Raw genomic sequence first — 15,665 nt, 5'->3', positions numbered from 1 at the left:
TGTAGGACCCCCAGAAACTAGGTCTGTGTACGAAAGCCCTGGTGTATTTTGGCTTCGTGTCACTAGGCCATAGTCTGGTCACCGCAATTGTTCTTACAGAAGGTGGAGCTGATGTGTGCAGTGCAAAAAATGAATAAAGTGAGGTGTTTTAAAATGGCTGTCAAGGCAAACAAAGAACTTTATTAGTGTTCACCTGAACGTCAGACTAAAAGATAGTGAAGGAACAGTGTGACAAAATCACTGTCTGGATTGCTTGGTAAAAATTATATACAAGGCCAACATGTTTCTGCCGTAAGGTGGAAGTTCACCGGCATTCATCAGGGCCAAGCTCTTATGTATGCTACTGCAATTACACTATCAATCGTGCTTGATAAGAAATAAAAAATAACAAATCTAACAGACCATTATCAGGAACTGATGAGCGGTCATTAGGACCATCCTACCATGTCCTCGCACTTGGCACAGTTGTTAGAAGAGATCTTCCCTGTAAAAAAAGGGGAAGAACAATGTACTCCGTTCATCAGAATACTGCTAGTTGAAAATACAAATAAAAAGTTCAATAAAACTTAAGTGCGCACTTAATAAAGAGTGCTATTCTGTGCAAAACCAGTGATAGTCAAAATATAACTCAGCTATGCCAATCACTATATCATGATGGCCTCTTGAAATGTGCGCTATATTAAGTCGCCAGCAGATAATCTGTGTATACTTTCAAAAAGACTTTATTAAACACTTACCCAACTCTACGTGGGAAGATAGCCTCACCTCACCCGGCAACTGCTCCGAAGAATGAGGCCCCGCTCTAAACATGTAAGCAAGGACAGTTCCTAGATTAGATACCTGTCACACATTATGACTCTTTTACAGTTTACAAACCCAACAGTTTTCTGAACTGTCTATCATGGTCACAGGAACCCCGGGACCCAGATGGATGCGCTCGACGACTACAATTCAAAAACCCTCCCCTTACATAGCCTAGCTTATGACTGCGTATTTGATGGATATCGCAGATTTGTCTTACATCAACCAGTTGAGTGGCATTTACTGGTGATGAACATGAATATGTCCCCCCACAACAGGAATATCTATTAGGGAAATCAATTCTTATAAGGGTTGCAGTTACCCTACATCACAGTGGTTATTTTGGATAAGTTACTCAACTCATGGTCGAGTGGGTGTGTATTATAACCAAAGGAAAAGGGGTCACCCTTGATGAGAGCTCAGTCACACTGTTGTAGTATCAGGACAAGTAGACCTGACTACACAAGATGAACCATAAAGGTGCTTGAGTCCTTAACTCGCGCTCTCAAGGTGTAGCTACAATGAAGCTTATCAAATGCACCTTGCATATCTAATCTAGGAACTGTCCTTGCTTACATGTTTAGAGCGGGGCCTCATTCTTCCGAGCAGTTGCCGGGTGAGGTGAGGCTATCTTCCCACGTAGAGTTGGGTAAGTGTTTAATAAAGTCTTTTTGAAAGTATACACAGATTATCTGCTGGCGACTTAATATAGCGCACATTTCAAGAGGCCATCATGATATAGTGATTGGCATAGCTGAGTTATATTTTGACTATCACTGGTTTTGCACAGAATAGCACTCTTTATTAAGTGCGCACTTAAGTTTTATTGAACTTTTTATTTGTATTTTCAACTAGCAGTATTCTGATGAACGGAGTACATTGTTCTTCCCCTTTTTTTACAGGGAAGATCTCTTCTAACAACTGTGCCAAGTGCGAGGACATGGTAGGATGGTCCTAATGACCGCTCATCAGTTCCTGATAATGGTCTGTTAGATTTGTTATTTTTTATTTCTTATCAAGCACGATTGATAGTGTAATTGCAGTAGCATACATAAGAGCTTGGCCCTGATGAATGCCGGTGAACTTCCACCTTACGGCAGAAACATGTTGGCCTTATATATAATTTTTACTCAGCAATCCAGACAGTGATTTTGTCACACTGTCCCTTCACTATCTTTTAGTCTGACGTTCAGGTGAACACTAATAAAGTTCTTTGTTTGCCTTGACAGCCATTTTAAAACACCTCACTTTATTCATTTTTTGCACTGCACACATCAGCTCCACCTTCTGTAAGAACAATTGCGGTGACCAGACTATGGCCTAGTGACACGAAGCCAAAATACACCAGGGCTTTCGTACACAGACCTAGTTTCTGGGGGTCCTACATGATGAGGCTCCGCCATTTGGGTGGGCTGATAGGACTCAAACAGCTTTTGTTGGAAGCCAGTTTGACTTTTGATCACTGATGTATTGAAAGTCTTGATGTGCAATCTGTCCAGTGTTAGTTCAAGCATCTCAGCTATATTCGACCTTCAGGTTTCTTGTTATTTACGTCTCTCAGGTAGACCCATGTTGTAAATGTTGTTTCTTCCACAATGGCCATCCATCTCTCCATCCTCCAGTCTAGAATTAATTTGGTCCTTTCTCAAAGTTCTCTCACCTGTTTGCAGAGGTCAGAGATCCAAGGCTCCAGTGTTGAAAGTCTTTGTCTCTGCTTGCCTTTTGCCAGTTTATGTTGGTCGGCTCTCAACTACGGCCCCCCCCCATTGTTGCTAAGACTCTTTTGCTCTCCATTGCCACTAGTGTCCTGTATTCCTTGGAGTTTATGATCAAGCTTGTCTAGTTGTCCTGTTTCTGAGTCATCATTACACTGCCATTATTGACAACCCTCCAATTTCGTTTTGGTTTCTAATGTTTGGGCTGAGCTATGTACCAGTAACACATGACCTATGCGGATAGTCTTTGTCTCTCCCCATAGTTAGTGCATAATAGCTAAAGACGCTTAATGCGTTCTAAGGTTGCAGCTGTACAGGATCCATTGGCCCACATATTCTCCGTTCTAAAGCTCAGGTGGCACACAATTGCATAACATCCAGAGATGTTGAACTACTCATTCCTTACCTGAGAGAAGCCTTACACCAGAGAAGCGCAAGGGAGGGAGTGGGGAATATTGATGCCTCCTTCACCAATACAGTTCTGCCAGATAACCAGCCTTCAAATTCTTCAAGTGTCTATATTGGGGATGGTCATTTACATTACTATCTAGTTAGCCGCCAATCCCTCCCCATCATTCACCCCCAAAAAATGCATGGAATTCAATGCTTGTCAGCACATCAAATGTTGTTCTGGATTTTGCACTCTAAGTCATGAGGGATTAAGGGAAAGGTAGGGTGGGTGTGGCAACTACAGATGTTGACAAATTCTGCCTGGGCTGCGGCTGCTCTTTCCTCCATGTTACACCCAGTGTCCGCTGACCCTGCTCTGCACTAAGTGAGGTTCTTCCCTGCTCTGTATTTCCCCTAGTTTTTAATGTAGGCTTCAAAGAGGTAATGCTGCGTCAAAGATGACAGATTTTGTTCCTTACTTTCCACCGCAGCTGCCTGCTCACACGTTCCTTAAGCATACCATGCCTCTTACTACCACATTGAGGTAGGGGTTGAGGTCACCACTCTGTTTTTCAGTCTACCTGGCTCCAGCTGTGGTCCACACCTTTGAGGGATAGGTGTGGTGCAGTGGCCAGGGCGTCTGACTCCGAATCGTACAGCTCACGGTTTGACCGCCAGCGGCAGCTCAGCACCATGTGACTCTGGCAATAGCTCACTAATCGCCCCGATGGCCTCCAGATCCTTGTGACCCTTAGGGGCGGGTAGTTTGCTCTTTACAAATACCAGATTTCGTTTTTCCCCCATGACATTCCCCTCATTATCACCCAGCTACCTCGCCACCGCTTGTGCTCATAGAAGGCAGGAAGTAGGCAGTGAGTCACTTCAGCTCAACCTCTCCATGTTGTCCTAAGGGGAGGGAGGGATCTGCTGCCAAGCACCACAGACCTCCAACACCACGCCCCCAGTCACTTAGCACAACTAATGCAATCTTTAGTTGGTTATATCCCCCCAAACATTCTTGAGTACTGTGACGAGCATACTGTGCCCAGTCACATGGTATACCATGCTTCAGAGAAAGCACAAGTTTACTGTGACACAGAACCACAGTTTCAGTTCACAGAGACCAACAACACAGCGGGGTCTTCTTGATATAGATGATTCCACAGTTCTGAGCAACTTTAGTGTGTGGGTATATCTATCTGTCCTCGTTCCCTCCTTCTTTCTTACCTTGTTTTTCTTTACATCTTTTCTTACATCTTGGGGTAATTGTGGTGTTTTTCTTTGTTTCCTTGTTTAGCCAGATAACCTCTTGGCAAGTGTTTTGATCCACCCAGTGTTAACAGCCAGTGGCCTGCCCTCCAGGGATCGCAGGTTTGTGCAGCCCACCACCACTGCTTCCGCAGCTGCCAGTGTCCTAGCATCCCTCTCTTCATCCCAGCTGCATGGGCGGACGCGGTCACACACTGGGCTCTTTGGGGCATGCGCAGAGAGCCCCATGTACCGCAGCGACCAGACCATCTTTGAAGAGAGGTACTAGAATGATCAGTTCTTCTCATTTCTATATTGATCATTGATGGAGCACACTACACAATGTACTGTCTTGGCAAATATAAAATGTTACATTTATCCACCTTACTTTTGTTCTTACTGACCTCTGAAGGGTGAGCTGGTACACTGGAATTGAAACCTGTGACCCTCACATTACATGCAGAAATTTGCCGTACCTCTAGCTGCCTCTCAAGATAGTGTCTTCACAGGCGCTAGTCATGCACACGAGGTGTTGGTGCTTTAGGTAAATCCTTTCCTCTGGTGCTCAGAAATGTGATGGGCTTGCGCAAATTAATTTGGAGGATAAATAGCCCTCAGATGCACATATCTCTCTTCAATTCTGGGAAGAGAACGCTTCCAAAGCTCCCGACAAGACTCCTCAATGTCTCATGTCTCTGGTGCAGCTATTAAAGTCTGGGTCACTTAATTATGCATTTACATCAAAAGAACATGAGGGAGGTGGGGCATTCTTTATACATAGAAAACATAATGAAAAAACATCAGCATTGCCATTGTAAGTGTTTTTGTAATGTAGAATTGCCTATGATAATCCGAAAGATCAGCAGCAGTAATCACTAGTTACGTTTTTCCACATTAAACAAAATTGTAAGGCTTAACACAATACCTAATAATCCGTACAACTTTGTACAAATTTGTCTGTGTTGACTTGTTTGTCTCTCTCCGGACAAAATTGCTCCCCTCCTATGTTTTTAAGCCTGGAAGACAGGCACCTGGCATTGACTGGTTTACCGTTTCAAATGGCGGGTAGAGTCCTCACATTTGTCTCTGCTCTGGCATTTAAAGTGATAGATGAGTGTTTGAGTCAGTTCAGTTAAATAATTATTTATTCGTCCAATTTAGACCATAAAAGCCCTCTAAAACGCAAACAAAATTAGATTTTGGCAAGAAGTGTATTCGTGTTTGGTACATACTATTAAACTAATATTTCACATTGGGGTATGCAAATCTAATACTGTACAAATCTCAATTAAAAACTAGGCTTAAATGATGGTTACATTAAACAAAGTTGGCTAGCTCATCCCGCAGAAACCTGACAACAAAAACCTCAAAATGTAGGTCTTCTATGTTAGCAAGAAATACCCGGGTTCTTCTATCAAACATCAGTCTGATCATATAAAACATTAATATAAAACGCAAGCGCCCTAATACAGTACCAGAACACGAGGTGCGATCACAAAACCATCTCCAGTCCTAACCCTTCATGGGCTATCCATAAAAATGTAATAACATATGACTGTGTGTGCATAAAAACAATAAAGCCAATAGATTTTTTGATAAAAACGAAGACCCCTCTAGTCATTAAATAACTTTTTCCTGCTTTTAAGGGCCCCAGACAAGAAGCTTCGAACCCCAAAGCAGACCAGGGGGGAAGAAAGCATTTATAGATGCAGCAGAGCTGGTTCCACTTGTACAAACTGGTTATTTCTTACCAGCAGGAGAATAAATCTGCGGTACAAATCACAAAAGAATATAAAATGCACAGTGTCTTGCTCTGAAAAATAGTCACAAGAACTCTGCTGAGATTTCCCACCATGTGGAATCCTTTGGGGACAGCTAAAAACTGTGCATTGTATTTAACCTGAACTTTGTCAATAAACAATGGTGGGCATTATTTACCATTGACAAATAAGGCAACCCCCGGGAGAGCGTGTTTTCAGCAGAATATACTGTTTGACAGTGGGTATAAAAAATTCCTTTTTCTCTTTCACATTGCCACCAGATAAAAACATGTTTTTTAGATCCTGCATCTATCTCCCTTGGCCATAATGGTCTAGGATTGATGAACAAATCTATACAACCCACACTCTCCAGCATGTTCTTACATAACCAACCCATAGGATATGCAAACCACCCACAAGTGATCTGCAGTCCTCAATTGTCAGTTGGTTTCGTTTAAGTGAGGGCTGGACCAAATTCGAAGCCGTCGCTTGCTGGGTGCCGACGCATTGAGATCTGCAATAGACTCTAGTCCAACCTCTTTCTGAACCTTAAATGAGGGAGTGCTGGCGGAAACAGCAAGGAGTGTACGCAAGAATGTATTTTTAACTACCTAAAGCTCTCCAACTTCCTTGTACTCCAATCATCACACCCGTAACTTGCTATTGGGATGCACTTCTCTCAAAACACTTTTACTAGGGCTTGAACCGGTTTAGCCCCAAGTCTTTTGGCTAAATCCATTGTCACACCTACTGCCCTCAGTAAAATATTCTTTTAAAGGGGGTTTTATGCAATCTACGACCCTCTATTATCAGAGTACCCCCAAATAAGGGAAGGTCAGGACTTTGGCAAGTTCATCCCTTTTACCAAAAAACGTAGTCCCAACAACCTTCCGACTACCAATCATCATTGTATGTGATTTGGTGTAGTTGGTTGACCGATCTAGGGAATCCATGAAATCAGTAAAGGCATTGAGGAGATGTTGGGGACCCACTGCAGGCCATACAATCAGGACTGCATCATCTGAATATAACAGGGCTGGAATTAACTTGAAAATTGCCCTAAGAATATCCCTGCAGGCCACTGTCAAGACCTCTCCCAGATAATTAATGTAGAAGGTATATAGCAGGGGTGCCATGCCCCCCAGGAGGCAGTCAGGCCGACATTCTCATCATATCTCACCGAGGCAGAAAGGTTGGAGTGGAAGCTGTGGAAAAAAGCCACAAACTCCGTTTCATTATCCCAATTCAAAAGAGGGTACCACAGGTTCGAGGCATGTGGGCTGCTAAATTCATATCTATAGCATAGATCGCCGCCTAGTGTTGGGTCCGGATGATTGCACGTTGTTGTCCTGGAAGAGTCTTCGAAGTATCACGAGATAGGTGGCTCCTCCCCTGGACTACAGTGCGCATGGGCATCGACTCCATCCCCAGATTGTTTTTTTCCGCCATTGGATTCGGATGTGATTTCGACATCTCCTGTTCGGAATCGATATAAAAAACTTTTTCAAGGCCAAAAGGCCTTCTTTTACCCCGTCGGTATTGTTCGCGTTCGGTCTCGTGTATACTCCAACTCGTCGAGTCTGATATCTGAGGAGTCGGGTGACTCTTCGGTCATCGAGGCCCTGTCGACGCAGCAAGACTTTCGACGGCATGGAACGGAGTCCGTTCAAGAACTGTCCCGTGTGTGGTTCGAAGTACCCACACATCGACGTACACCCGGTGTGCAACAAGTGCCTGTCGCCGGACCACGACGAGGCCAACTGTATGGCCTGTTCGAGATTTAGATCGAAGAAGACGATCAAGCTTCGGCGCGTGGCGCGCCTCGAGGCCCAGCGGTCGGCCCCGGCGCCGGACGACATCTTCGAAAACCCTGAAGCAGACGAGCTAGAGCATCACCTGCAAATTTCACCTACATCGGCGGAGGTCGAGCACGACTACGGAGCAGACGTCGAAGGCCTAGACCTAGAGGAAAACGTCGATGAGGTAGGGGACGACGAAGAAGCATATGGGGCCATGGAAGATAGCTCGGAGGAAGAGCTATGCCCCGTTCGTACTCTTACAATGGCTCAGGTCACGGGATCGCCACACGGCCTTACCCACGACCTTACACCTCGATCCACGGCCCCGCCTTCCGGCCCGGCTACGGACACCTCAGCGGAGCGGCCATTAACGAAATCGAAACCGAAACTAACAACATCGGTGTCGACGAAAACAAAGATGGACGACATGCCATCGAAACCAAAGCCGTCTGCTCCGCCATCGACGCCGTCGTCTTCGGAGGCCTCAAAGTCTAAAAAGGCTATCGACCCGGCAAAGGTGCCGAAAGTGGTCAAGGAACACAGCTCGAAGAAAGTCGTCGAGCCGGTATCCGGCAAGGTGGTCGAATCGAAGTCAAAGAAGACTATCGAACCTCCAGCGGGCAAGGCTGCCGATCCAAAAGCCAAGGGGGCCGTCGAGACGAAGTCGGCAAAGGGCACCAAGCCGAAGTCTGGAGTCCCGACGCCAAAGGCAAAGGCTGTCGATCCGAAGCGGTCGGCGTCGACGCCTGCGACCGTGGAAGCTGATCGTGGCGCTTCAGTCGGCGACGCGCCAGCGCCTCAAGCGGCGAAACCGAAGTCATCGACGCTCGGGTCTTCCCCTGGAGGTGGATCGAGGTCATCGGTCGGGTCGACGAAACCATCCGCTTCCTTTACGAAGCAGATCTCGGACTCCCTCAAGCGGATACGGGACAAGGAGTCGGCGTCGGAGCCGAAAACACCTTCAGCACCTAAGACGTTGGCCCCACCGAAGAAGGCTTCGATGCCGATCCTCTACACTCTACCGCCTAAGGTGGCGCCGAAGGCCTTTTCACCACGGATGGTGACCAAGGACTCTGCAGTGTCGACGCAAACTCACCCGAGTGGAAGTTTAAGTCATCGACAACCTGTGCTAGAGGAGCAGTCGGCGCATATCATCGACGCCGACACTGGAAAACTCACGATCTACAAGAGGAAAATCACATCCCAGCCCCTGGAATCGTTTGTGATTCCTCTGAAGCGGAAGAGACCAGCACCAGAGGGTCCAGTACTGGTTGAGCAAATTCTCCCACACCCTAGGAGGAGTGCAACGCCTTCACCCACTTGCTCAGATGGAGAAGGGGGTGAGCAAGATGAGGAGTATAGTTTTCCTGCAAACACAGACCCTGATGAGCAACAGGACTCGTGGATGGACACTGGTGATCAAGGAGACCAGCAGGTTGTCCATGACCCTCAGGTTTATAGCGTGAAAACGTCTCCAACTGTAGACTCTGCGGCATTTAATGCCTTGATTGAAAGGGCAGCTATGAACCATAAGGTGGAAATGCATGCTGACCCTGTGGAAGTTGACTTTCTATTTAATACTTTCTCTGCTGCAGAAAAAACGGTGAAAACTCTTCCTATGCTAAAAGGGGTCCTGAAGCATGCCACGGACATTTTCAAGGAACCCACTAGAGCAAGGGTGGTCAACCCCAGAATCGAAAAGAAATACAGAGCCGCACCTGGAGACCCAACTTACATACGGGGCCAGTTGCCTTTAGACTCTTTGGTGGTCTCTAATGCCCGCAAGAGGGCGAATTCTCAAACAACGGGTGAATCTCCTCCTCCGGACAAAGAGTCAAAAGTGCTGTAGGCATCTGGGAAGAGGGTGGCAGCTCAAGCAGCCAACATATGGCGCATCTCAAACACGCAAGCGCTGTTGGCCAGATACGATAGGGCACATTATGACACCCTAGAACAACTGTTGCAACACCTTCCAGACCAGTTTAAAGAGGGAGCGGAGATGCTTATACAAGAGGGCAAGCTCATCTCCAACGCTGCGATAAAATGTGCGCTCGACGTTGCGGACACAGCAGCGAGAGCAATCAACACTAGCGTGATGTTGAGGCGTCAAGCATGGCTCCGCATCTCAGGGTTCAAGCCAGAGATCCAGACTACTATCCTGAACCAGCCCGTTAATCCAGACAGGTTATTTGGCCCAGAGGTTGACACCACCCTCGAAAAAATCAAAAAAGATACTGAGACGGCCAAATCCATGGGTGCTCTCCAGTCTCAGCAATTCAGAGGGAACACTTTTCGTCGCTCAGGCAATCGAGGTGTTACCAGAGGACACTTGGCACAGCAGACGCCATTCAATAAAGGTGGGGCACAATCCTCGTACCCCAAGCAGGGTAGAGGAGGTTACCGTGGAAACAGCGCCATGGGCAGAGGCAGAGGCAACAACAGCTCCCGTTTCTCTGCCACCAACAAACAGTGACTACCTGTCACTGCCCCCCGACCATCCAACACCTGTCGGGGGGAGACTCCAACAGTTCCTGCCAGTCTGGAAGTCCATCACCACAGACAGGTGGGTAAGGAAACTTATCCAGTACGGCTATTGTTTGGAGTTAACGTCCACTCCACCCAACATACCACCAAAGCACCGTCCTATGTCAGTAGAGCACTTGCACTTATTGCAGCAGGAGGTACTCGTCATGCTGCAAAAAGGCGCAATAGAGCTTGTGCCAGTGGAGGAAGAAGGCACAGGGGTGTATTCCCTGTACTTCTTGATCCCAAAGAAGGACGGCTCACTCAGACCCATTCTGGACCTCAGGCCTCTGAACCAGTACATTCTTTCAGAACACTTTCACATGTTGACACTGCAGCAGGTTCTTCCATTGCTAAACCAGGGAGACTTCCTAGCAACCTTGGACCTCAAGGATGCTTACTTTCACATTCCACTCCATCCATCCCACAGGAAGTACCTCAGGTTCACCATCCAAAACAGGCATTACCAATTCAAGGTCCTGCCCTTCGGAGTGACCACTGCCCCCAGAGTGTTCACGAAATGTCTGGCGACAGTGGCGGCGCACCTCAGGAGGCAGAACATACATGTCTATCCTTACCTGGACGACTGGCTCGTTCAGGCCAAGTCTGCTCAACAGTGCGCCGCAGACATGTCCCACACCATTCACCTCCTTCACAGTCTGGGATTTTCTCTAAACTATCCAAAGTCGCACCTTCAGCCAGCCCACGTGCGGCAGTATTTGGGCGCGACGATAGATACTCTGGCTGCCACAGCGCAGCCGAACCCAGCGAGGATCGACAACATCCAGTCGCTCATCCAGAGGTTCAGACCGCAACACTCCCTTCCAGCGAGAGTGTTCATGCAGTTGATAGGCATGATGGCCTCCTGCATCTTCATAGTCCCGCACGCACGGTTGCATATGCGTCCGCTCCAGGAGTGCTTAGCACATCAGTGGACTCAGGCTCAAGGACAGTTGAAAGACCTAGTGTTGGTGACCGGTCGGGCATACAACTCTGCATTGGTGGAATCCACAAAACCTTTGCAAGGGCCGACCGTTCCAAGAGCATGTGCCACAGATTATCCTGACGACGGACGCATCTCTCCAGGGATGGGGAGCTCATGTGCTCCACTACACGGTGCAGGGACTATGGACAACGCAGCAAAAGAAGATGCACATCAACTACCTAGAACTGATGGCAATCTTCATGGCACTCAAGTCCTTCAAAGTACATCTGTGCAACAAGGTCGTGTTGATCCGGACGGACAACATGACGGCCATGTACTACATCCAAAAACAGGGAGGTACACACTCTCCACAGTTGTCTCATCTGGCTCAGAGCATGTGGAAGTGGGCCATTCAGAGGAACATCTTCCTCATGGCGGAACACCTCCCGGGCAAGGACAATCAGATGGCGGATCTGCTCAGCAGGTACAGCCATCAGATGCACGAGTGGGAGTTACATCCATCAGTACTCCGCCCGTACTTTCAGCAGTGGGGTCATCCAGAGATAGACCTGTTTGCCACAAGGGAAAACGCAAAATGCCAAAGGTTTGCCGCCAGGTTCCCTCACCCACAGTCGCAGGGTAATGCGATATGGATGAACTGGTCAGGCATATTTGCGTACGCTTTTCCCCCAGCACCTCTCATTCCGCTGGTGGCAAGAAAGTTAAAGCAACACTCAATGACGCTCATCCTGGTTGCTCCCACGTGGGCACGCCAACCATGGTACACCACGTTTCTAGAACTCTCCGTGGTACCGCATCAAAGGCTGCGCCTCACACCCCGGCTTTTGACGCAGAACCATGGCGACATTCAGCATCCAGATCCGCAACAGCTGAATCTGGCTCCTGAAGTCTTAGAGTTTGGCTACCTTAATCTGCCTCCCGAATGCATGGACATCATACGGGAGGCAAGAAAGCCCACTACCAGAGCCTGCTATGCAGCAAAATGGAAGCGGTTTGTCATTTACTGTACAGACCACAATATCAACCCGCTAGATGCATCCATTCCTAACATCATCTGCTATTTGTTACATCTTTACAAATGCAATCTAACATACGCTTCCATTCGGATACACTTATCCGCCATAGCGGCTTACCTTCAAAACAGGCAGCATCTCTCTGTCTTCAGAGTGCCTGCCATTAAAGCCTTCCTGGAAGGGTTGAAACGGGTCATCCCTCCCAGGACCCCGCCAGCTCCTGTATGGAACCTTAATGTGGTCCTCACCAGGTTGATGGGCCCACCTTTTGAGCCTCTACATTCCTGTGAGATTCAATTCTTGACATGGAAAGTGGCTTTTCTCATTGCCATCACGTCTCTTAGGCGTGTTAGTGAGCTACAGGCGCTCACGATACAAGAGCCATTTATCCAAATTCATTCAAACAGGGTGGTGCTCTGCACAAACCCCAAGTTCCTTCCTAAGGTGGTGTCGCAGTTTCACGTCAACCAAACCATCGAACTGCCCGCATTCTTTCCAAACCCTGACACTGTAGCAGAAAGAATGCTCCATACGCTGGACGTCAAAAGGGCGTTAATGTACTACATTGACAGAACAAAAGGTTTTCGCAAAACACAACAGCTCTTTGTTGCCTTCTCGGCCCAGCACAAGGGCAACCCCATTTCCAAAGCAGGAATAGCCAGGTGGATCGTTAAGTGTATTCAGATTTGCTATCAGAAAGCTAAGCGCACTTTAACGGTCCCCCCCAGGGCACACTCCACACGCAAGTTGGGAGCCTCCATGGCATTCCTCGGTAACATTCCTTTAGAAGACATTTGTAGAGCAGCCACATGGTCTACACCACATACGTTTACCAAACATTACTGTGTAGATGTGCATTCCAAGCAGCAGGCAGCTGTAGGACAGGCTGTTCTTAAAACACTTTTTCAGACTTCTGCAGCTGGCACGGGCGGCCGCCGTTAATCGAAGGACTGCTATGTATTCTATGCTATAGATATGAATTTAGCAGCCCACATGCCTCGAACTGAATATGCTACTTACCAGTATGCATCTGTTCTTGGCATGTAGGGCTGCTAACATTCATATCGCCCGCCCTCCTCCCCGGCGCCCGTAGCGGCTGCAGACTTTTCTTGCATTCAACAATTAGCATGGACAGCGCTTACGCTATTACACTCCATCTTTGCCACAATGGCTAAAAACAATCTGGGGATGGAGTCGATGCCCATGCGCACTGTAGTCCAGGGGAGGAGCCACCTATCTCGTGATACTTCGAAGACTCTTCCAGGACAACAACGTGCAATCATCCGGACCCAACACTAGGCGGCGATCTTTGCTATAGATATGAATGTTAGCAGCCCTACATGCCAAGAACAGATGCATACTGGTAAGTAGCATATTCATTTGGATCTATTAAATCGATGGAATGCTGAGGTGAGAGCCATAAAAGCCATGTGCAGGCTTAGCTATAGTGTATTTGCCCACAATCAGATTTAAGTTGACATACTAGTCCAGTGTCCCTCTCCCCTGCCTAAAGCCATATTGTAGCTTGGATATTACTTTGGTGTTATCGAGCCAGGAGGTTAAACCCTCCAGAACAACCTTCCCCATAATTTTTGCGGCCGAATCTAAAAGAGAAATGGGACAGTAACATGGTCATCCCTTGCCCCTTTTTTAAAAATAGGTAAAATAATAGCACTAGACCAGGTAGAAGGAAGACCACGTTTGCATGTGCATTAAAAAACACAGGTCAAAATCCTAGCTCAAGTTTGAGGATTCGCTTGTAAAGATCTTGGGGGCCCCATCTGGGCCCGGCGCTTCCCCCCGGCGGTCGCATAAATAGCTTTGGATACTTCTTCGAAACTAAACATCAACAGTGAGATTTGACTCCCTGGCACCCACTAGGTATCAGAGTCCTCCACACCCCTCCCACTATACATCCCCTCAAAATGGGTAACTCATATCTCGGGCTCAATTGTACAATCAACTCTTGAGTTAACAGATCCTGCAAAGAAAGGTCTATTTATAATCTCCCAGAATTTAGCACTATTGACCTTCACACTAGGCTAAAGTAGCTCCTCCCAGACCAGCTCTATAATTCCCTTTTTTCTCCACTGCATCGCTAATGTAAGCTTTCCTGCAAGCCCTAATCTTGTCCTCATCCGTGGGTTGCTACATCAAGGTAGCCATCAGATTTCTTTGGGTCCTGGAACAACTACTGTGAATCCACCTATCTTCTTTGTTGTTCCTGTGTTTGCTATGAAAGAAAAGTGGCAATCTGTGCACATAAATCACACACAAATAAGGGGGAAGAGGAAATACTCATACATCCACCTCCCCTACTAATGTCCAAACACACATAAGAGAAGTAGGAGCATTTGAAATCACGCTGTTCTACTCAGTGGCACTCGTTTGTTTACAACTACCCTCGCCCACAAGTTGTGGCATGCTTCATCATAGGGCTTGCTCAACAATACCCCCACGCAGACCACCTGGGGTGGGCAAAAGGGGAGGGGGAAGACAATACAAACATAACCTTAGAGGGGGCAAATAAAAAAAATATTAGTGCAGAACATAGAGTTAAAAACTGGCTCAGAAATATTCACCTATATACTTTATTCCTGGACTTCCTGGACAGTTTTAAACAAACAATGTGTACCACCGAGTAGAACACTGTGATTTCAAATACTCCTACTTCTCTTTTGTGAATCTGCTCACATAGTCTATAGAAGGCGTCAAGAACTGTCTTAACCTGTGTACCATTTTCTAAGCATAGGGAAATGTCTCCCACGTTTGCTGTATAAAAATGTTCTAAGAATGCCTTCGGTATCACTCTATCCCACTTTAACCTCCAAGCCTGGACCTTGGTGCTCAGGATGCTACTAGGCAAACCTTGTATTCCCTTGCCGTCCTTAGATAATTCCCAGTCGAGGTCCAGCATTATGGGGATATGATCACTAAAGTTCTTCCAGGTTACTCACAATGATTTACCCAAAGAGGCCAAGAGAGCTAATAGACAAATAAAATAAATGGTGGAAGAACAGCCCCTACTGATAAAAGAAGGAATAACTTTACCCTGCCCTGTCTGTTCCAGACAGTGCAAATTATTAGCTACTAGAAATTCCTCAAGCAAGTTACCTTGATCTGAGTGTTCGAAATGAGTTACCACAGTTGTTACATCTAATGGTCCTTTTGCAGAGAACAGGCCTTGCAAACATTAATAGATGGTAAAGTCGCCCAATATTATAATCTGATAGTAGGCGATCCATTTCTCCTCATAGCTTTCCAAAAAGCACTTCCACGCAAGGATGTGGTCTGTTTCTGAGCTCCTACTAAAGAAGTTATAAAAATTCACCACCAACAAAGGGGGGCTATTTTTAAACGCCAGCTCAACTAGGCGAGTTATCTGCTACCAAAACAGGAGTACACTGGATCTTAAGGGAGACTAAAACAAGAATGCCACCTTTGGCACGCCATGCAGGAGAAGGGGACGC

At 47.0% G+C, this 15,665-nt stretch overlaps 1 protein-coding gene across 3 annotated transcripts in view; it reads left to right on the top strand.

Moving 5' to 3' along the window:
* The window catches only part of ATG9B (autophagy related 9B), a 282,068-nt gene that overhangs the window by 204,799 nt on the left and 61,604 nt on the right, over window positions 1-15,665 (top strand). For all 3 annotated transcript variants that reach the window (XM_078662776.1, XM_078662774.1, XM_078662775.1), the window contains exon 11: window positions 4,204-4,436. In XM_078662776.1, the coding sequence (XP_078518902.1) occupies window positions 4,204-4,436 (233 nt within the window). The remainder of the gene's footprint in view (window positions 1-4,203; window positions 4,437-15,665) is intronic.

This window comes from Lissotriton helveticus, chromosome 10, assembly GCF_964261635.1.
Source record: "Lissotriton helveticus chromosome 10, aLisHel1.1, whole genome shotgun sequence".
Lineage (NCBI taxonomy): Eukaryota > Metazoa > Chordata > Amphibia > Caudata > Salamandridae > Lissotriton > Lissotriton helveticus.
The sequence above is the reverse complement of the archived record's forward strand: the minus strand, read 5'-3'. Positions and strand labels throughout refer to the sequence as shown.